Source organism: Bidens hawaiensis, unplaced genomic scaffold (assembly GCF_021521415.1).
Source record: "Bidens hawaiensis isolate Kalapana, Puna unplaced genomic scaffold, B.hawaiensis_p1.1 tig00004109_1, whole genome shotgun sequence".
NCBI classification, from domain to species: domain Eukaryota; kingdom Viridiplantae; phylum Streptophyta; class Magnoliopsida; order Asterales; family Asteraceae; genus Bidens; species Bidens hawaiensis.
The window spans coordinates 1,934,692-1,959,069 of record NW_027491243.1 but is presented as its reverse complement, the minus strand read 5'-3'; the positions used below and the strand labels follow the sequence as shown (position 1 = coordinate 1,959,069).

Here is a 24,378-nt window from a genome sequence, read left to right as displayed (position 1 = left end):
TTAAAGTCTTGGACATGTTCTGCTGTTACTAGGCAAATTACACACCTTGCATTCTCTATGTTTTTTCCCAGATCGACCTATGACTATCTCTTTCTGAGATTTAATCCTTTTATGTGACCCACGACCCTTGTTTCTTATTCCACTCGGCACACGGACGGTCACCTCTGGAGGTTGAGCATATCCTAAAACTGCTGCAAATCTGTCCCTTTTTGACAAAGAAGTCCTTTGGTATCGTGTCTTATCTACTTTTTGGATCATAATATTCATCTGATCCCTAACTTTTGTAAGTTCATCAATGTCTGTGACATAGCTGTTTATAAGATACTCACCCGCCAATGTTATTTCCCTTGAAATCTCCTTAACTTTCAAATTCTTCTCATTACCCAAATTTGAAATTGGAGCCGTTCTAAGATTTACACCCGCATCTCTCTTCCAACGATCCAAAATGTACTTTTTAGGAAATCTTTTTACTCGAAACAAATTTAAAACGTAAAGAATGTGACGACACAATAACCCGTATTGTTCAAATCTTTTACAACTGCATGATACAATCGAATCTACTCCATCTTCACCATCCTTCTTAATCAACACCTTATCATTAAAAAAATCAAAAGCAAAACTTAGACATTTATAATACATTTTGCTAATATGTTTTTGATTCATCAACACTCCAAATTTTTGATTTTGCCTCTAATACGTTTTGCTAAAACGTTCTTTTATAATTTCTTATGAAAATATTTAAAGACAATTATACCCTTATGTTAACACGCTTTGATAATACAGTCTTTTATCAGACAACAACTTTAAAACAATAAAAATAATAAATTATGTATAAATTAATTAAATCTTACCTCCAAACATCCTGATACACATGCATTAAAGTCGAAGATGGAAAACTTCAAATAATCTCCTTCTTTAGTTGACTTAAGAGACGCAACACCGCTTCGAATGTGATACATTTCGTCTTGAAAATCATTAAAAATTGCCCTTGTATATATCAGTTCTGCTTCTTGCTCAATAGGACTTTCACTTACCAATTCAGGATGCGTATACCTTGTATCATGATCATTTTTCCTACTGTTATGCCTTTGAATCTCCATACAATGATCAAAATAACTAAAAAACTCAACAGGTGATAATTGTGAGTTAGAAACTTGACAAAAAAAATGATTTTCACTCTCTGATCTTGATGTAGTACGCATGAGACCAGATAACGGTTCATCCCTATAGTAAGCTGGTATCCAATCGTATCTAATATCAAAAATGTCAGTCAACCATTTATTAGACTCAAGATCATATTCCTTCATTATAAACTACCATTTTATCTCAAATTCGAATTGAGAAATTGAATCAGTTAACACAATGTCACAAATTTTCCGTTTAAAGTCTTCATTATTGCAAAGGGCAACACCAACCTATAGTAAAAAAAAAACAAAAAAAAATTAGTGTTAACAAAAAAACACATGCTAATACGGTTTATCATTGTTAATACGTTCTTTCGCCGTTAACACGTTCTATCATTACCTTATCAGCAAGTTTCTTCATAATATGCCACATACACAACCTATGTCGTGTGTTTGAGAAGACTGATGCAATTGCTTGCTTCATAGCCGGATCTTGATTGGTAACAACAACCTTTGGAGCGACACCAAATGAATCTAGATACTTTTAAAAGCCATGTATATGATTCAATAGATTCTGATGATAACAACCCAGTATCAACTGTTATATTCTGGCAATGGTTATCAATTGTCGTAAAAGGCACAAAAACCATCTTGTACCTATAAAAAATAGCATAAAAAGTCAAATAATATATAAAACAACTATAAAAATTTGAAGAGTAAAAACAAAATTAAAATCACGCACTTATTGGTCTTGAAAGTAGCATAAAATGCGATAACATCTCCAAATGCCAAATAATTTTTCTTTGAAATCTCAACAGCCCAAAACAAATGAGTCAACTCACCGTTATTATTAACAGTGTATTCAAAAGAAAAATCGTCATTGCATCTTTTCTTTCTACTTAGGGTATATTTGGTTGAAGGTAATAGAATGAAGGGAGAATGGAATGGGAGAAGGAATGGAATGGACAAGGGAAAGAAATGGATCATTACCATTCCTTTGTCTTGTTTGGTTAACCTTTAGGAATGAAATCAATTATTAATTTTTATTGTTTGGTATCTAAAAAAATTGTAGAAATGAAATAAAAATAATAAAAACACTCATATCTCAAAATACTTTTTAACACCCCCCCCCCCAAAAAAAAACCCTACAATGACGATGGTGGTAGCTCTAGTGACGAAAATGGCGGTGGCGGTGGCGATGGTGGCGGCGGCAGTGGTGGTGTCGGCGGAGTTGGTGGTGGTGCCAATGGTAGTGGTGGTGGTGGTTGTTAGGTGGTAGTGTTGTTAAGAGAGTAGGGTGAAGGAGGAATGGAATGAAAAAAAAGAAGGGAGGTGGGAAGGAATGGTTTTGATGGAATGGGATTCCATGTATAATGGATGATTCCATTCCATTAAGCAACAAAACACCACTTTTTTCATTCCCACGTAATGAATCATTCCATTCCTACTGTCATTCTTGCATACCAAACGCTACCTTAATCTTTGGACAACCATTTCAGCATCAAATTTGCGAATAAAACAATTTAACCTTTGTTTAAAATTCTTACAATCATCTTTTGAAGCCCCAACTTCTTCAACCCTCCATACTTTGTCCTAAGAATATTAAATGCCTTAACTGGCCCCAAATTTAATGTTGACAGCTCATATAAGATATCTTCTTGCACATGAGTTAACTTCCTATTAGATCAAACAAAATGCATATCTTCTTCTTCTACCATTGCATGATTATGTTCTTCCACAAATTCATTTATTTCAAACTTAATACCATCCACAGATTTCAAAAAAATTTGAGCTTTACAACCACATTGAATTGTTGGTCTCTTCCTCCTTTTATAATATGGTCTTCTTGAACTATCTTTATCATCCATTGAATCATAACTCTTTGGAGGTTTACGACCTTCTTTTGAAAATGTGAAATACTTAGACTTTAATATACCATCATTCACGTATGAACCTCCCTTACGAACACAAAAATCAGCTTTCTTTGCATATTCACAATAAAAATCATATGCAAGATCAATAGACTCAAATGCCATTCCTTTAATAGGTTTAATAGAGGCATTCACTTGTGGTACGACATCCTCTGGTAAAGGCCCTAATAAGATAGACAAATACACAAAACAAAAAGAAGTTAACACCTATTTAAAGTTAATACGTTCCTATTACTCTATGTATACGATTCTAAACAAACATATTAAAAAGTTAGCACTTCCAGTCGTTACACGTTTAATATGTTCTATTAACACTTTCTGTTCATACGTTCTTATAGTACGATCATATAACTATGTCAACGATTTTAATACGTTCTTAAGTAAGTCGTTCAATTCTTATACATTTTTCTAATACGTACACTTAACACATTTTGAACAGAATTTCCAGTACACTCTATACAAACCTATTTTTAATTAACACGTTCAAAATTCATAAGTAATTCATTCAATTCTAATTCATACTATCGAACACAACAGATTAGCAATTACAATATTTTCTCAACTAATTACCTCTAGTCAAATAAAACTTTAAAGGTTACAAAAATAGAAAAAATCGACTACCAACTCAACAAAAGATCGACTATCAATTCAGCTAATCACCTCTAATCAAAATCTAAATATACTTACTTTGATGATCGGAAGACATCGCGTTTGATGGATAAAGAAACAAAAATAAGCAAATCGCCGAAATCGCCAAAATCGTAATCTCAATTACTCACACAAAAACGGTTTATGGAAACAAAGTATAATAGAAACCGCTTCTAAATTTAGTAGCGGCGTTGGCGTTGAATTTTTAAAGGATGTTAAAAGACAATCCTACCTTTATGTTAAGTTACGGCATTATATTGTAAATAGTTACGATCTACGTTCAATATACTCGCGTACGTAATGTACGATAAACCATTAGTGTATTATATCCTCTCTCTCTCTATATATATGAGGGACATTTTGAGAACTAATTGAGTTGTAAGAACTCAAATATAAGAGCTTAAATGTTTATTATTTTAAATAATAAGTTAACAAAAACAATACCCCATAAATTTTACTTTTCAATTTCGAAAGTTGTGAATTGTTCAAGAAAATCGAATAAAAAAAGAGGCTGCTCAAGAAAATTGATCACTTTTTTTTTAATATAAAAACCGTCGATCTTAATTAAACAACTTATACTTTATAATAAGGAATATTGATTTTAAATAATCCCAACTATGCCTTATTGGTAAATATCAGCCCCAATTTTGCACTTGCCTGCTGGCAATCCCAACTATTGGTATATTTGTTTTTAACGGGCCGCGACTAATGGATGACTAACTCCGTTAGTGATTTCCTGATGTGGCACGCCTAGTTGTCAAAAAAATTGCTTTGTGGCAGCTTAGGTGGCAACCCCTAACAACATAAGCTGGAGCATCACCTCAGATGTCAATAAATCCATCTTCTTACTTCCACCACCAGCCACCACTGCCACACCAGACTTTCCGCCACCACCGCCACACCAATAGATCTTCCGTTCTACAACTTCCTCTCCTCCAAGCTTTCTTCTACGCCAGCACCTGCAACCTCCGTTAACCACCTCTACCGCCCGCCGCCGTCGCCACCTACAACCTCCGTCCCACCCTCTGCCACCACCCTCGATCACCTAACAAGAAATTACTGGAAAATTCGCATCCCTACACCGGCGGAGATCAAAACGAACACAACTTGCATATGAAGAAATCCACCGAATATTCCGACGGAAATCGAGATTCGAAACCTAAATATTCACCAATTGGTAAATCGAAATCGAATTCTAGATCTGGTTCGTTTAATTCGTCCAGAAGCGTGTCATCGTGCGATGGAGTATTGGTTGCTTGTGGTGTTCATCGAAGAAGAAGAAGAAGAAGAAGAAGAAGAAGAAGAAGAAGAAGGAGAAGAAGAAGAAGAAGAAGAAGAAGAAGAAGAAGAATCAGTCCGTGTCTTCAGGGGATGATTATGATGTCGACTTCTTCAAGAAGAAGAAAGTAATCGAGGAAGAAAGTAAGCAATCGAGTTTCTAAAAAGGACTAGGGTTTGGTGGTGGTGGTGGGTGAATTGCAGGGGAGAGGGAGAGAGAGAGATAAAATTGTTATACTGAGCCACCTAAGCTGCCGACAATTGAGCGTGCCACATCAGCAAATCACTAACGGAGTTAGTCATCCGTTAGTCGCGGCCCGTTAAAAACAAATATACCAATAGTTGGGACTGCCAGCAGGCAAGTACAAAATTGGGACTGATATTTACCAATAGGGCATAATTGGGATTATTTAAAACCAATATTCCTTATAATAACTATCCAATTGATTTGCTTTTGAGTTCTCGACATTTTTTAAATCTTATATATTCTACCCAAATCGGTTAAAAAAGAAAAAGAACTAAAATTTTGATGAAAGATTGTTCAATTAAAAACATAAAAACACCAAGAAATTGACATTAAAAAAGTGGTGCTAATTGTATAAAAGATTAATTGGATATGGATTAATCTAAGTCACTTATTTGGTTTTTTATTTCTTAAAATTCAAATGGTTCTTAAACGAAATCATCGTTATATATACGACAAAGGTTAAAATATAAAGGAAAACAAAAATAAGTGTGTGAGAAGGATTTATGACAACAATAATAATAATAATAATAATAATAATAATAATAATAATAATAATAATAATAATAATAATAATAATAAGACACGATGACAAAAAAAATAAAAAAACACAACGATAAGTAAAAAAATACATAGTATATAGGAAAATATAACACAACTTCGAACAAAATATAACACAATATTGAGTATTATAATACAATATCAAGGAAAAGAGACACAACGACAATATCAAGGAAAAAAGACACAATCAATGACGAAAATCAACAAAAAACACAATAATAAAAAAAAAGACATGGTAATTTTTTCCTCAACATTGTGTTTTGAACGAGGAAGACGGTAGAAACATTTTAGTTTTTTTTACCTTTTTCATTTTTTTTATTTTGAGTTATGATTTTTTTATTAATCTTTTTTAGGAGGTGTGTGTATATATATATATATATCAGGTAGGATTAACGTAAAAAACAATAGTTTTGTGAGAAAAATAAAAATAAATCTAGGCCCTTGGATTTAGGATCTAGTGGTTGAGATTAGTAGTTTTTTAAAAATTGTATAATGCCCCATTTATGGCTATGCAACGGTTCATAACCGCGAGACCAGAACCGAAATCGAAAATGGTTAAAAAATATAACAGGAACCTATTGTAATAAACCGGTTCGGTTCCAGAACTGGGAAAGCCGGTTCTCACTAATCGGTTATGTGCCATAACCGATTCGGTCGTTTATTTATCAAATGGGTTATGCAATTTTTGCAAATTGCAAACAAGTTTATATAATTATATGTCTTCTTTCACGATAAATTTAATTTAGATTACAACATGAACATATCTGGATTAATAACTAATTGTTGAAGTTAAATACATTATTAGTGGCGATAGATTAAAGGAAGATCATATTATTATATATTACATTACCTTGAAAGCATGAATCAAAACTGATCTTGGTTGCCAGGTATTGAACGTAAAGAAGGACATAAAGAAGGAAGATTTTGAATTAAAGAATGATTGAATAGACGCCGAATAATAAGTTACCCTATACAAATAAGGATTGGTAATTTTAATTAAAATGTTTTTAAAATTCTGGTTCTTCAGTTCCATGTTTAGAACCATTAGTTTTACCCGGAACCGAACCGGGAACCGTTTAATGCAAATACTGAGAACCGAAAACTGTAAGGTAACACACGTTAGGGGTTATGAGGCACCGGTTCCTCGGTTCTGGCGGTTCCGAACCGTTTGTTGCTCAAACCTAGCCCTATTTACGTGGTATAGTTTCCTATTTTAAAGCTTTCTCACATTTCTTACAAAACAATTGTTTTTTATTGGAACCCTCTTTTACACACACACACACACACACATATATATATAAGGAGATGATTAAGAGAGAGCTAGAGGACTAATAAAGAAATATTTTTAATTTAATTAAAAAAATATTTTTATAATTTTCATTCTTTCATCTTTCTTATACGTTTTTATTGTTCATCAGAAAAAAATATAAAATAATAAAAAAAATAATAATAAAAAGCTCGTTGTAGTGCACATATGCAATACATCGATTTTTTTTAATTGCATATGTGCACTATTGTGCATTTTATTTGTGTAATAGTGTTAAATATCATATATGTAATTGGTTGTATTTTATATATGCAATAGTGTTATATTATATGCAAAAATAAAAAAAAATCGATATAGTGCATACGCGTATTAGTGTTGTACTACATAAATGCCAACTAGTGTATTGCATACAAGCAATAGTGTTGTATTTGAAAGTATTCAATAGTATGTATCGTATAATGCAAATGTGTTGTATTATATGCAATAAAATTCAATTGTAGATTTGAAATGCACACTATTGTACATATGCAATAAATCGACAACTTAGGTTTTTTTTTTTAAGAACAATATCAATTATTAGATTGATGAAAGAAAATAAAATACAAAATATTTTATTAAAAAAAGTTAAAAGTAATTCTTTATTAGTTCTCTCTTTAAGAGGAGTTATCTCTAGATAACACCCATATCTATACTACTAAATAAATAAAGGTTTTCTTTAAGCCACGTGTCCTTTGTTTACCCCATTCTTCCTCTCAAATTCCCGCCTACCACCACACCCTGTAACACCCCGGCTAAAGCGGAAACGCCTGAGTGTGACGTACAGATTGCTCAAACACACGTGACACTATTAGTTAACCATAATAACATTATTTCATTTAAATCATCATGTAACACAAGTTTATCAAATAATACAAGTTGAAACAATAAGTAAATAAATGATAAGTTGTTCTTTGAATATCCTATAGGCATGCTATGTGTCTTCTAACTTTCATCCTCGTATCTCTACACCTGTAACATATGTATAAAATAAAGGTCAGCTATAAATATAGCTGGTGAGTTTCCACAGTTTAAATACGTACATAAAAACCTTACAATTCATAGACATGTGATAAACGAGCAAGTAAGCCCTTTCCAATTGGTAACAACCAACGTACTTGGGTAATTGCGCAAGTAAGGTCCTTTCCAATTGGTAACAACCAACGTACTTGGATAATGAGGCCCTTTTCCACTCGATGCAAATGGACCGGAGTGCAAAGGGGAGCGTATGATCATACTTAATGAGGCTTCCCAATCGTGCAACTAATACAAGTAGCACACAAGTCCATATACGAATTGTAGTTTTGTAATAGAAGAAACAATGCTTGAATTTTTATAAGGGTACATATGCTACCCCAAAACATTAAAACATTAAAAAGGGGTGGTGAAAAACTCACCTTATGAGTTGATATGACGATAATAACCGAATGCGTCTAAAAGATTGTAAACGACAAACGAACCGAAAGCATCGCAAAAGTCGACTTGAAAGATCCGCACTAGCTAGAATAAGTAATACGAGACTTTAATCGAGAATCGAACTGGATTATATATTGATATCTTATGTTGAATATTTGAGATTATTTTACTAATTTTATAACTCTTGATTATTATATTATTATTTAGTTTATGGAATTTAGTTTAAAATATTATATTATTATTATTATCTTAATGCGTGGATTATTTTAATATTCTAAGTTTAACACTAGCGTAAGAGTTGCGATATTACGTTGTACGGATTTTAAATGAGAATTTATATCGAACAATTATTACTATGTTACCGAAGTAAAATTAAAGCTCACGAATTATAAAGCTAACGGATTAATGTTTTTACGAATTAAAAGCGGACTAGTTAAAGTGAATGAATTAACAAATTAAAGTTACGAACTAATGGTAACAAATTAAAGTTTATCGAGACTAATATTAATGATTTAATGAGAAGGAATTTTAATATTAGCGTTAATATTATTTCATCCAACAATTTGTTATTAGCATCGGAATTTTATTAGTCTTTACAAAGCCGGGTTAAAACTAATAGGTTTTAAAGCTATAAAGTTAACGAAGAAGTAACTATAAATTAATATTGGGTTTTCACGAAAAGAAAAGATTGGTTTTTTGGATGGAAAAAGAATTGTAAGATTTATTTATAATAAATTTTTCTAAAAAAATATTTATTAGATTTTAATAATTTTTAATGATTTTTATTAATTTATTTTTATTATAATAATAAGTAAATGATTTTATAAAGAATAAACCAAAAAAAAAAAAATATGTGTGCTGACCCGGGTTCAAACCCGGGTATTTGATTCCAAACTCTCAGGACATAACCAGCTGATCTATCATGTTTGTTAGTTTAAGTTTAGAAAAGGTAATATATATAAATTAAACATACTTCATCTTCTTTATTAAAAACCCTAGATTTACCAATCCATAAAACCGATCCATGTTTGCAGCAATTGGTTTAGGGGTTTGTTTACACAGTTGATCGCGATATAAAAACATATAACTATTACCTCGAGAGATGCCGGAGTGAACGAGCACGATGGACGGCCGGAGTTTGATCGGATTTTCTTGCATTTGGATTATACGAACAATATTGTGTTAGTTGAGATTTGGTGTGAGTTTAAGCTTGTTATGACGTCCTATTTATACTAGTAATTGGATCGTTAACGATTAAATGGTGTTAAATGGGTTTCGTTAATTCCGGCTGTTTTCACGGATTAATTCGCATATAACGTGAATTAATACGAGTTGTTATTTTAGGTTCATGGTCGCAGTTAGCGGAGAAAGACTTTACTATCTTTAATTTAGAGTTAAAACGCGTTTCGGTTGTGATTGACTGAAGAGGTAGGTCCTACCAGAGCCCAGTTGGACCCGCAAGACTCACCTCAAAGAGGGACGTCTGCGCAGTTGAACCCGCAAGACTCACTTCAACAGGGACGTCTGCGCAAAGGCTAAACTCGCAAGACTCACCTTGAAGAGACGTCTGCGCAGAAACCAACTGGATCCGCAGGACCCACCATGCTCAGTGACGTGACGTCCTTACGCGCAGTACGCAAGCTGTTCCCGCAGGAAAAGCCTCCCAATGGTCGACGTACTCCGCCTGTTCCCGCATAAACGGATACTAGCCATCAGGGAAGGCTACCCGCGCAGCAAGGCTACACGCACAAGGCACTTAACTCTTAAATAATTCAGTAATGTCACCTGAAGAAGGAGTGAGCAAGCCGGGAACACTCCCACACAAAGCCGGGAACACTCCCGCACAAATGAGCCAGTCCGTACGATACTGGAGGATCTTTTGTACTGTACCTGACGAGGTATGGACAAAAGATCTGACCAAAGATACGACAGCTCACTGACAACAGTATGACGAGCAGCACGCTCTTGTACTGTATGTCACTATCAGCCGCTGCCTACTCACCAACCTGTCGGAGGACGTGCATAGCCTGCAGTTGGTGGAACAGGAATAGTACACAGCCGGCCTGGTCACTATCAGCCGTTGCCTACCCACCAACCACCAGCATGGCACGTGCGTAGCCCACAGTTGGCAGAACAGGAATACTATTCAGCCGGCTATACCTGCTTGGAAACCTACCTCCGGCTATAAATACTCCAACACCTTGAAATGGTATGGACACATTACATTACATTACATTACCTTATCACATCTTATCTTTTCTAGCAATCTCTTAATATACACTTATATTCAAGAGCAATCTAGTCTGATTCTCACGCCGGAGGGTGGTCACAAGGAGGTACCCCCCCTTCTAAGTGACGAGCTCACGGTGTCTGTTTTGCAGGTCACCAGAAGAACCATCTTTGCCGGACATAACCCCTCGTGGGAAACATCTATTTAACCCCCAGATTATCCGTAATCTGCCCGTGGTCGATTAGTGTTTCTTCATTGACCATCGCCGGAAACTTCGCTGTTCGTTGGAATCGGGAAAACGAAAGGGATGACAGGCTGGAGTTATATTAATATAGATATTATTATGTATTTACAATCTGGTCTCTCATGTTTCTTATTATATTAAAATAGAAATTTAATTAATATTTACACATTGAACCTCTAACTTTGAAATATATTAAAATGATATAAAGAAATTATATTACTTGGGTAATTTATTATATTATAACCGTATCGTTCGCAATCGTTTAAAAAAGAAACTTTAAATTTTGGAGATTTCGTTAATTGGTCAATAGGAATGAACGTATGATAAACGTAAATCCTCGTAAATAATATTAACGAGGAATGTTTAATACGAATAAAATGAAATGACAAAACTATTCGGTTTAACGAATACCACACAAAATAAAAATGACGAATGTCACGTAAAACACAAGAAACGAAACTTGAGATATCATTATAATATATATGTAAACAAAACCGAAAATTTAAAATGGGTCGGGTTTTCGAGTTTTAAAAGTAACAAATGTTACAGGATTCACAACTTTCAGAAATTTCGTCCCGAAATTAAAATAAAAAATAAAATTTTAAAATGAAAACAACTAATAGAAGGAGTTGTTAAAAGATTTTAACAATTTTACAAATACATAATTAAATAAAACAATAACGTCGATATTTGAATGACCCGAAAGACGTCACAAATGGGAATATGGCAAGGACACTTATATATAGGATGTACCAGCGGCGTATCCACCATGCCCTTATCATATTTCATTTGTCTCGTCTTTCAAAATCATTCCAGGTTTCAAGTTATTACACACAACGTACTTATTATGTATTCCATGCGAGGACTTGGATAATTACGTGTCAACCCATAATTACCTTTATCGTCGGATGGTCCACATAATCCGTCAAATTGTGTGGGTTTTAAACCATATATAATAAATACAATAAGTTCTTATATGAAAACTTGTATATTGAGAACGATGAAGTATAGAAATCAAAATTAACAAAATATATATATAAAAATACTTGAAGTCAAGGATAAGCGAATACATCATGCCCAAATGAAGTCATTGAAATTTAAACAAGGTTAATGACGTTATTGAAGTTCAAACGGAATAAGTTTAACTTAAAGGAATAATGAGTGAAAACATCAGGGTCATGAACATCATTGAATTTAACCGAAACATTGGAGTCAAAAATAACAGAGTAAATAAATGTGGTATTGAGCCAACGAAATATAAACATGTAAGTCGGTAAAGCATTGGGTTCGAGATTAAGATAGATAACGAAACTTTAACATCAAAATATCATAATAGTATAAGTTTTTGGAGCCAATAATAGCTCGTTAAACAATTGAAAGTTTCCAATAAATAAAATATCCATGTGAATAAGGCAACATTGAGATTAAGAATAAATAAGTAATTGTAACTTCGAGATTAAAGTACAACTTTGGTCTCAAATTGATAAAACATCGAGAATCAAAATAATTAAAACTTCAAAATCAAAATAAAACATTGGTCGAATTAATGAAACGTTGAAATCAAGAATAATAAAATAATTCGAATAAAACCTTGAGCGGAAATCGAACCAATCAAACAATCAAAACGATTCGTGTAACAGTAATATACTCAACATGTATATAAACATGATCATAGTCCCAACTTCCACTAAACGATTACGTTTATGGGGAATTGGTTATAGACCGCGATTTTGAAATAACAAGGTAAACTTATTGAAAATGCAACTATGAATTAAAATAGTTCACTAGTTAATGAATAACCACACTCAATAAACAACATTTGAAAGAAGTCGATGCATAATAGTATTTTGATAATCGTCCAAACAGAATAATATATATAACAATACATCTATATGAAGAATTGAAGGAAAACAAATGATAGCTTGCGATGCTTGTCTACTCGAAAATGGGTTTTGCGGTAAGAGGGTTGTTATGGTGCGGCGGTTTGGTTTACTAATCCGAAACTCGTTGGCGTTGACAAAGGGGGAAACAGAAATGCTTGATGACATTTTTTTTGAAAATCGTTTGTAGGGACTCGATGTTTAAAACTCAAAGTAAATTTATGATAATAATCTTGCATATATACTTAGCTAGTTAGAAAACTTTGGAAAACGTTCGATGTAAAGGATTTCCCGGTTGGGTGACCTTTTAAGAAAATGGAAGTCGTTAGATAAAATAGCTCGTTGATGGTAATATAATAGTCTCACGGCTTAAGAATTGTTTAAAGCGAAATATTTTATTTTATAACAACAATAATAATAATAATAATAGTAATAATAATAATAGTAAGGGTGTTAATAATGCTAATATTAATGATAATAATAATAATATTAATATTAAGAATAATAACAATTATAATAATATTAAGTTATTGGTAGTAATGATAATAATAGTAGTAAAATAATAATAGTGATAAAAATGAACCATTGAATTTTCGTAAAGTTACTTTGTTGCAAAAACTATTTGAATATATTTCGTATATACTTATAAATGATTTATTTAAAATACTAAAGGTTTGAAATTTCACGAAAGATAATGTTTGTAAAAGAACAAAATATGGAAAAAAAAATGCAAGAAATAATAACAGGTTTGAAAAGGCGAATTATTGAAGTCGAAAATAAAATAAACCTTTGAGAGGTCAAGGGACGTAGGGTAAGGTTTTGTATGGTGGAAACAAGTTACGCCTTATAGCGGGTGTGCTCGAGTTATTATCATGGTAGCAGGCTTGAAACATGAGTATAAGGCAGAGTAGAAGGTTGGGTAATAGGTTGTGAGAATACATATGTAGTGTTGAGTGTGTATAGTTATAAGCCAAAAGTTGATGTGTTGGCCGAAATTATCACAACTTGGAGTATTTCAACATTGCGGTAGCGGAGTGGTGGAATTACAAATATTATGCAAAAGATAGGTTTCCGTGTAAGTATTTTGTTGGGTTAGGTTTGAGTATCCAAGAGTTAGCTTGGGTTTGGATTTACTTAGTTATAGCTTTTTGGTTTGAATGTATTGTTGTGGTTGATAATGAATCTTGGTTTGTCATGGTCGGGATTACGATGGTCAAATGCTTGATGATTTGGGTTGTCGTTTTGTGGTTTGAGTTTCGAGGGCAACATCGAGGAAAGCGAGAAGGCATGAAGTGTGAACAATTCGCGCGACATTGGACGTAAATATGAAATTCATAGCAAAATAAAAAGAAACGTTACATGAGAGATCTCTAAAATCGGAATCTATCTATAATTATGTAAATAAATAAGTACAATCGAACGAAACAAAATTTTAATTCGAAATCGAAGTGCTCATAAGTCAGTACTAATCTCGTAAATTTTCGTGTATAAATATATCAAAACACGGAATTAATACAAACCTAATATGAGTAATGAAATCAAATTGAAAATCGAGTGTTTATTTACCACCATAACTTTTCGAATTTTCAATTAAAACTAACGTAAACGAATTATATAAAGAAAACGAAGTGAAAATCAACGATTCATGCGTCACCATGACCTTTCGAATTCGCAATTTAAAACACACAAAAAAAACGAGTGTTGAAATCGACTATTCATGTATCACCATGACTTTTCGAATTCTCAATTTAAAACACACGAGAAAATGTGTATTGAAAATAGACTATTCATGTATCAACATGACTTTTCTTAGTTTCAATTCAAAGTATAAGAAATAATGAATATATGCAAATAAAGAAAACGAATTGAAACTCGACTATTCATGTATCACCATGGCCTTTCGAATTTTTTTCAAATTATTACAATAATTGAATTTATAAATTAAGAAAACGGGTTGAAATTAACAATTTATATACTAGCATGAGTCTTAGAAATTTCAATGAACAGAAAACGAATTGAAACTCGAGTATTCACATATCCCAATGACTTGTCAAAACCACAATATAAACGATTGAGTATTCGGAATCACACGCTGTATAAATCATCATAACTTGTATATTCCAATAAAAATAAAAATGTGTAATCAAATCGAACCGAAAGTTGGGTATTCGTGTATCACCACGACTTGACAGACTTAAGCTAAAACGCATTATAAAACATTGAGGGTCGGAGTCACATGTCGCATGAACCACCATGACTTGTGTGACATCCTAGGGAGTGCAACCATATCCTTATCACAAAGGGGACATGGTCTTTAAGAAGACGAAATATCGGAACACCAAATTTTAGAATTGCTTGAAATTGCTTTTGAGAAAACTTGTTTTAGGCCTAAGCCTAAGCCTTGGACTTGTGTGTGTGTACTTGTGTTCATGAGTCATTAATGAAATCAGCAGTACAGTAATCCAATAATAGTAAGTGCATTTAAACAATCAAGTAAAGTCTCACATAATTCTATCATGCAACCCTAACAAATAAACAAATAAGCTATAACTACCTAGAACACTACGTCTAATGCTCTATCTTATAGCCACGGCTCTGATACCAATCTGTAACACCCCGGCTAAAGCGGAAACGCCTGAGTGTGACGTACATATTGCTCAAACCACACGTGACACTATTAGGTGACCATAATAACATTATTTCATTTAAATCATCATGTAACACAAGTTTATCAAATAATACAAGTTGAAACAATAAGTAAATAAATGATAAGTTGTTCTTTGAATATCCTATAGGCATGCTATGTGTCTTCTAACTTTCATCCTCGTATCTCTACACCTGTAACATATGTATAAATAAAGGTCAGCTATAAATATAGCTGGTGAGTTTCCACAGTTTAAATACGTACATAAAAACCATACAATTCATAGACATGTGATAAACGAGCAAGTAAGCCCTTTCCAATTAGTAACAACCAACGTACTTGGGTAATCGCGCAAGTAAGGTCCTTTCTAATTGGTAACAACCAACGTACTTGGATAATGAGGCCCTTTTCCACTCGATGCAAATGGACCGGAGTGCAAAGGGGGGCGTATGATCATACTTAATGAGGCTTCCCAATCGTGCAAGTAATACAAGTAGCACACAAGTCCATATACGAATTGTAGTTTTGTAATAGAAGAAACAATGCTTGAATTTTTATAAGGATACATATGCTACCCCAAAACATTAAAACATTAAAAAAGGGTGGTGAAAAACTCACCTTATGAGTTGATATGACGATAATAACCAAATGCGTCTAAAAGATTGTAAACGACGAACGAACCGAAAGCATCACAAAAGCCGACTTGAAAGATCCACACTAGCTAGAATAAATAATACGAGACTTTAATCGAGAATCTAACGGGATTATATATTGATATCTTATGTTGAATATTTGAGATTATTTTACTAATTTTATAACTCTTGATTATTATATTATTATTTAAGTTTATGAAATTTAGTTTAAAATATTATATTATTATTATTTTAATGCGTGGATTATTTTAATATTCTAAGTTTAACACTAGCGTAAGAGTTGCGATATTACGTTGTACGGATTTTAAATGAAAATTTATATCGAACAATTATTACTATGTTACCGAAGTAAAATTAAAGCTCACGAATTATAAAGCTAACGGATTAATGTTTACGAATTAAAAGCGGACGAGTTAAAGTGAATGAATTAACAAATTAAAGTTACGAACTAATGGTAACAAATTAAAGTTTATCGAGACTAATATTAATGATTTAATGAGAAGGGATTATAATATTAGCGTTAATATTATTTCATCCAACAATTTGTTATTAGCATCGGAATTTTATTAGTCTTTATAAAGCCGGGTTAAAACTAATAGGTTTTAAAGCTATAAAGTTAACGAAGAAGTAACTATAAATTAATATTGGGTTTTCACGAAAAGAAAAGATTGGTTTTTTGGATGGAAAAAGAATTGTAAGATTTATTTATAATAAATTTATCTAAAAAAAATATTTATTAGATTTTAATAATTTTTAAAGATTTTTATTAATTTATTTTTATTACAATAATAAGTAAATGATTTTATAAAGAATACACCAAAAAAAAATGTGTGTTGACCCCTGTTCAAACCCGGGTCTTTGATTCCAAACTCTCAGGACATAACCAGCTGATCTATCATGTTTGTTAGTTTAAGTTTTGTAGGTTCCCAGCCGGATCTACACGAGATATCTCGTTCTACGTAGGTGCGGAATCCCTACGTAAGACGTTACGAGCGTAGAAGACGATACGATCGAACACACGTTACAATAAACACAAACACGTTGTATTGCAACCGGAAACACGTGATACAATGATCACTGATTACACAAACTCTCTGACTCGTAAACTCGAATAACTGATTCTTTTTCAATACTGCCGTAACCTAGCTGATTATAAAGGCGACAACTTCGCCTGGCATGTTTAGGCGAAGTTGTCCCTAACTTCGCTTAGTTCACAAGTTCGTCTGTATCAGCGAACTTGTGAGCTAACTTCGCTTACATACAAAAACAAAAATCTAACAAACTCAATTACAGACACTTGACACTGAACTACTGACATCATGTACCAACAGACTCCCCCTTGGCAGTAGCTTCATATCTTTATCTTCAAACACGTGTCTTGTAATCTTCAACAATCTTGTATCTTCATCTTTAAGCATGAACTCCTTCACGTACACAAACTGATACAATTCTTTGATATTTCTTCGCTTCGTCTTTCCAAGCAGGAATATAAAATATCTTCTTCTCATTCAGCACCTGCAGATCAGCTTGCGACAAGTTCACTAGATGCATCGGATCATAGACTCTCAGCAGCTCTTGTTCATCTTCGTCTTCCATTACTGCTTCAGCTGTCTCAAAATCTACATACCACCACTTCAGGTCTTTGAGCACATCCTTGGGCAATTGTTTCATCGGCACTTCTTTCAAACACCGGATCGGCTTATACTTCATAATCATCCAAGGCTTGCCATCTGCTCTCAATCCTCTATCTTTGTCTTCGATAAGTTTTCCCTTTTGTGGTTTCAACAGCTCGAACTTCTTTTCCTTTATACTCTCCTTCCATACTATCTTCCCGATGACTCTAGCCATATTATCATCACTTCGATTTATCAATCCCAATCTGGCTAAGTCTTTCACTTCACACTCAGGCAATGTATTCAACGATCTCAACAGCCTTTTGAAGTACTGAACACCATCATATCTCTTAATCACAAAGAGCCTCAACTGCTCATCATATATCCAGCATATAATCCCCTTTCTCGCTTCAGCATAGCCTCTAATGTTGTAACTCTTCTTGAACATTGTAGGGACCGCCGGTTTCTTCGTTTTTACAAACCGTTGAGCATAGCCTTCTTTCCATCTTGGCTGCTCTTCCCATTCCGTCTCATCATTTCCAATCTCTTTACCCATATCTGGCTTATCAACTTCTGGTATCTCATGCTCCACATTCTCTTCTACAATCTCTCCCTCTTCAATATCATTATCAATCACTATCTCTGCACCAATCTTCTCTATCTCATCCACCGGTAATACATCATCATCACCTACAAATTCATCATTCATCTCCTCAACGTCCACTACCACCACATCATCACCACCAGCTGCACTTGTCGACTCCCCCTGAGTTGTGGAAGTCCCAAGAGCTTGTTCAGTTCTTGGCAACTCTCCACCTGCACCTTTCGATGCATTGGGATCATCGTCTCTATCATTGCGCTTCTTCGTCCTCAACTCATCGCCTTTACAGCTCGTCTCCCCCTGAGATGCCAAGAACTCCTTCAAAGCATCTATGATTTTACCATGTTCAACCAGCAGGGACGACTGCATCTGATTCTCAGCAACTAGGCGTTGAATAGCCTGGGTCTGGATAAGATTAATCCTTGACTGTTCTGCCATGACCCGTTCAAGTGCTGCTATTCGTTCAGAGTCTGATAAGGTTGCATCGAAATCAAACCTCATATGTGATATATCTTGAGTATACTGAGGAGGGATTTCCGATGTAACCGGGACCTCAGAAGTAGGCATAGACGTAACCGCAGGTGGTATCGTCACCGATAACCCTGCAGTGGCCACAACCGTCGACTCAATAAATCGTGCCACGACCTCCGTTGGAGTAAGAGTTGGAGGTGGCAACGATACAATCTCCGGAGCCGATAGTTAGAATGTAGTTGGTGGGAGGCCAAAGGCAGATGAGGTAGCCACCACGGGAACATCCGTGGTGCTTGACCATGTAACCTGTAATGATGAAGGGACCATTGTCATACCGGACAGTGCGGGTGGGGTGAAACCTACCACCCTCGAGCTCTCACCAGCTCCCGATCCTGCACCTGCCCGTTCCCTTCTTGATCTCCGAATCAACTGATGTACCTCTTCTTCATAGTCTGACTCGCTGTCATCATCAGTTCTCTTTCTTTTCCCTTGAACCCGTTCTTGGTTAACTAGAATTCGTCTCGCTACAGCCACATCATCTTCTGAATCAGAGTCAGCCACCGTTGTAGCTGCCCTAGTGACATTCACACTCGACACCCTCTCAACTGAGACTTGCACATTCTCTTCGGGGTCCACCCTCTCCATGTCAAAGAATCCTTGACCGCCAAACTCTGCGTCAAGATCTACGTTCTCCTCCGGTGACACAACAGGAGCAGCAGGTATAGCTTGAGGTGCTCCTGCCTGTTGTGGTGCCGGGTCCCGAAACTCGTCCCCACGAGCAGGCACATACTCCGGGTTGATCAAGTACCCAAATAGTGGAGTATGCCGAGGACGGAGCTCAGGTTTGCTCCTCACACTGGAGGATCTGCATTGGGCGAAGATCCTTTTGCTCACACTTTCAACGTATCTGATCGGGCGGTGCTGAGGTAGCGTTGGAGCAACATGATTCAAGATCATTTGGAGGAATCTTGGATACATGATAAATCTCTCACGCGCCACCGCTCTTCTTTGTCGATCAATCTCGTAGAAGACCATCTGACTAAAGCTGTAACGCTTATTATAAGTCAGAGCAGTCATCGCCGACTGCATGGTCGCGCCCATGCCATCAGTGCCCGCCTTTCTCCCTGACATGCATACTATCATGACATGCATGAGAAAGCGCCACTGGTCAAGCAAAAACCCCTTCCTTCCCTGAGTATCTCCCAAGGGACCAGAGTATCCCATCCTCAGAAACGCTCCATCACGGAAAGGTGCCACAAAATCTGTCGGGTCATCCCTCGTCTCATCTCCAAATCGTAAAGCCGCCCGGATCTGTTCAGATGAGAACTGAACAATGTGATTGTTGACTGTTGCTCGCATTACCGGGGGCTCGACCCTACAGTCATATTCCACAGTCTGCCAAAAATCCTCAATGTTTGGCAAGGATATTGGCAGTGTTGTCGTAATCGCGTGGAATATACGCGAGCGTAGTAAGAATGTGATGATTTCGCGGAAATCATCAACTCCGCTCGCCTCCGGGTCTAATGTTATGTACATGTTATGACCCGGGAAGAACTGTCTTTGGTTATCACCACCGTCATCACCGCCTGCACCACCAACAGCAGCCATATCTGCATCAAACAGACTAAGTTAGATAAACGTCAAAGCAAATCACAAGTTCGCCTGTTACCATGAGCGAAGTTGTGATTTATTCTGTATAGGCGAAGTTAGAGGTGGGGCAAAGTTGGGAACAACTTCGCCTCAACTTGAACTTCGTCTGTTAACTTTTAAGTAAAAAGGTCCAGGCGAAGTTAATGATAACTTCGCCTAACCACAACATCGCCTCATAAACTGTTTCAAAATTAATTATCAGGCGATGTTAAACCTCAAGCGAAGTTATGGATAACTTCGCCTAAACTGTAACTTCGCCGAATACGAATCGGCAACAGTTAAGGTTTCAATTGGACGTGTAGATGATGAATTTGAAGATTGAGGACTCCGTTACACATGATTGTATGAAGTTTTAGACGTTCAAGTAGATTACGACCACGTAATAACAAGTTTGAAATCGGGTGTTTAAGGTTTCGAAACACGAGGTCGAGAATCAAGTCGAAACGACCGATGATTAACCTCAATAACATTGATTATACGATACTATAAACCTACACACCTTTAATCGAATTAGAACAGAGAAAGATTAACACAGTGAATCGATCGATAAGTTCGCTTAGGGTTGATAGTGAGTAAGTTCGCTGAGTTTGAGAAAATGATAAAGTTTGACCATTGATTTCCTTTATATAGGGTCATAGTTATACCGGCGAAGTTATGGATAACTTCGCCTAGCAGGCGAAGTTATGCACAACTTCGCTGATATTAAAATTTTTCAAAACAAACCCCATAATTTGAATAATTTGCAATTAAGTTAGAAAACATCCTTTAAAGCATTAAATGATACGATCAAGACTAAGTAACCACGTAAAAAATCATACAACTACATAAGTAGGAAAAATTTTTAACAATTAAAGTACACGGGATCAAATTTCAGTCTCGACAGGGACTACCATATTTTAGAAGAGATCCGAACAGGAATCATACTAATTACGTGACTGTCACACAGATCCGTGTTCAGCTGTATTATGACATAAAGAAACAGGTTGTAAGCAGGTAAATGACTTAGAATGGTTTTCATCGTTTCTGTGATACGGGTTAGGTTCAATTAAGCTCAAAACTTAAGTGGGCAACAACTCAAAGATTATGATGCCTTCTATCTATTCTTAAAGCGTATTTGGCTTTCCCCTAGTCACCCCGAGTTGACCTCGACCCGTAGTGTCTGATTAAATAGTAAGTACTCTTCGATCTTTAGACTCTTCTTCCCGTTCTCTATCTTGCATCTTGATTGAGAAGTCTTAACATTATGAACTCTAGAATGTCTCAATAACTCACACATTTTTATTTTTTTAAGTATTTACACAACTTCAGATAAACAACTGCAAGTCCCGAATCTGGATCACTGCAGTATCTTGACACGCTATCTTCACGGGAATCAGAACACTCACGGGCTCGTGTATGACTGGGTAATCGCTTTTCTGCCTATCATACGGAAAGATATATATGGAGACATGCACAACTCATAAGGAGTTTCCACATAACATCGAGTAGGTTTAGTTAGTATCACTTCTACTGTTACGCACCATAAAAAGCTACCATGACATACAATGACTGTTCTAAAGTCTTTTAAGCCTTATAACTTCACTAGTTAAGCACACAGAATCAATATATCTATCACTTTCCAAGGTTGGATCAATTTTCTGTTAAACATAGTAAAGGAACTTCTTACGAAGTAGTAGACTTGAAAAATAATTTCATTTCCCGAAAGAGAAAAAAAAATTTTAACTTCTATCGCCCCGATCAAGTCAAAGTCTTCAGGTAAACGGCTATCCTGAAGATCCAATGGATCAGCTGGACCGACCACATTCGAGTATGTGTCATTCTAACTAAGTTTGAACGACTAATTTTCAGCGAAAGAATAAAAGCACATCATAAACCGCCCCGGTCACTTTCAGTCATCTGGTTAATGGCTATCCTCATATTCTATAAGTAGAAATGAGGACCAAACATATCCGAAGATATGTCCTTCAAACTGAGGCAACCGACATAATTCTAAGCGATAGTGACGTTTTTTTTTTTTTTTTTTTTTTAAACAAGTCACAAAACACGGTTACTCGGGATTGATCATCCCATTCAGCTCAACAAGGTTTTGAAAACGATTTTTGTCAAACGCTTTAGTGAACAAATCAGCGAAATTATCTAACGTATCAACCTTTTCGAGCACAATCAGTTTCTTCTCAGCACAATCCCGTATAAAATGATGACGGATGTCAATATGTTTAGTTTTGCTATGCTTTACGGGATTGTTAGTTACTGAGATAGCAGCAGTATTATCAATGCAAATAGGAGTATGAGTGAAATTCAGACCATAATCGCGCAACTGTTGTTGAATCCAAAGAACCTGGGAGCAGCAGTTAGATGCTGCCATGTATTCTGCTTCACAGGTTGAAATGGCGACTGAGGTCTGCTTCTTGCATTGCCATGACACTAATCTGCCACCAAGAAACTGACATCCACCTGTAGTTGACTTCCAACTCTGATTGCACCCTCCATAATCAGAATCTGTGTAGGCGACCAACTCCAAGTCTCCTCCTCTCGTGTACCACAACCCCAGCTTAGGTTTGCCTTTGAGATAGCGCAGTATTCTCTTCGCACCCTTCAAGTGAGATTCCTTTGGGTTTGCCTGAAAGCGTGCACAAAGACAAACTGCAAACATAATATCAGGTCTAGAAGCAGTTAAGTACATTAAAGAACCTATTATTGCCCGATATTGGGTTGGGTCCACGTCTGCATCGTTGTCTGAATCAGCACCCAATTTATGGTTGACGCAGACTGGAGTATCAAATGGAGTGTTGTCCTCCATCTTGAAGCGTTTGAGAACATCATGGACATACTTAGTCTGATGAATGAACATCCTGTCTTTCTTCTGATCAACCTGCAATCCTAAAAAGAAAGTTAGTTCACCCATAGCACTCATTTCGAATCTCTTTTTCATGACGGCCTCAAACTCCTGACACATGGCGACTTTTGATGCAGCAAAGATGATGTCGTCCACGTAGACTTGCACCAGTAGAAAGTCGCTCCCTTTTCTCTTGAAGAACAATGTGCTATCAATCTTTCCTCTTTCAAACTCATTCTCAAGCAAGTAGTCGGATAGTGTTGAGTACCAGGCACGAGGGGCCTGATGTAGTCCATACAGTGCTTTACTTAGCTTGTATACGTGATCAGGAAAGTCTGGGTCAGGAAAACCCGGAGGTTGCTCAACGTACACAACCTCATCGACTTTACCGTTAAGGAACGCACTCTTCACGTCTAACTGAAATACCTTCATCTCCTTATGTGCAGCAAATGCCAAAAACAATCGAATGGCTTCCAATCTTGCCACAAGAGCAAACACCTCATTGTAATCGATCCCCTCTTGCTGATTAAAACCTTTTACAACCAGCCTCGCCTTGTTCCTGATAATAATCCCTTTCTCATCTCTCTTGCATTTGAAAACCCATTTTGTGCCAATCGTTTTGCAACCAAGTTCCATACCTCCATCTTCTTAAACTGGACTAATTCTTCTTGCATGGCTTCGACCCACGAGTTGTCCTTGAGAGCCATTTGATAGTTCTTTGGTTCAATCTGGCTGATGAAGCAGGTGTACAAGCATTCGTTGATTATGCCCGTATCTTTAATGCTTGTGTAAACACAGGTGTGCTCATTCAAGCTTTGTCTTGTTTGTACACCGTCGGACAGATCACCTATCACATTCTCCAATGGGTGATATTTGTGAACTCTCGTAGTCGGAACCGCACTGACATCTAGATTGTCTTCCAGGTTCGAAGGTAGCTCATCAATGGGTGATTGTTGTTGAGAGTGAAAAGGATTGAAGAATTCCTCTTCAGTAGAGGCAGCAGGGGTATCGACAGCATTTGATGAGGAAGGCTGACATTCATCGTACAACG

At 35.8% G+C, this 24,378-nt stretch overlaps 1 protein-coding gene across 1 annotated transcript; it reads right to left on the bottom strand.

Annotated features, from left to right (window-relative positions):
* Positions 1–19,486, bottom strand: LOC143625564 (uncharacterized). Its single transcript, XM_077095868.1, has 8 exons — positions 19,337–19,486; positions 4,553–4,748; positions 2,840–3,219; positions 1,772–1,781; positions 1,525–1,658; positions 1,360–1,415; positions 852–1,251; positions 1–591 (listed from the first exon to the last, which is right to left on the bottom strand). Exons 1-8 carry the CDS (start codon positions 19,484–19,486, stop codon positions 1–3), a joined length of 1,917 nt encoding a protein of 638 aa, XP_076951983.1.
* Positions 19,487–24,378: the final 4,892 nt, after the last annotated feature.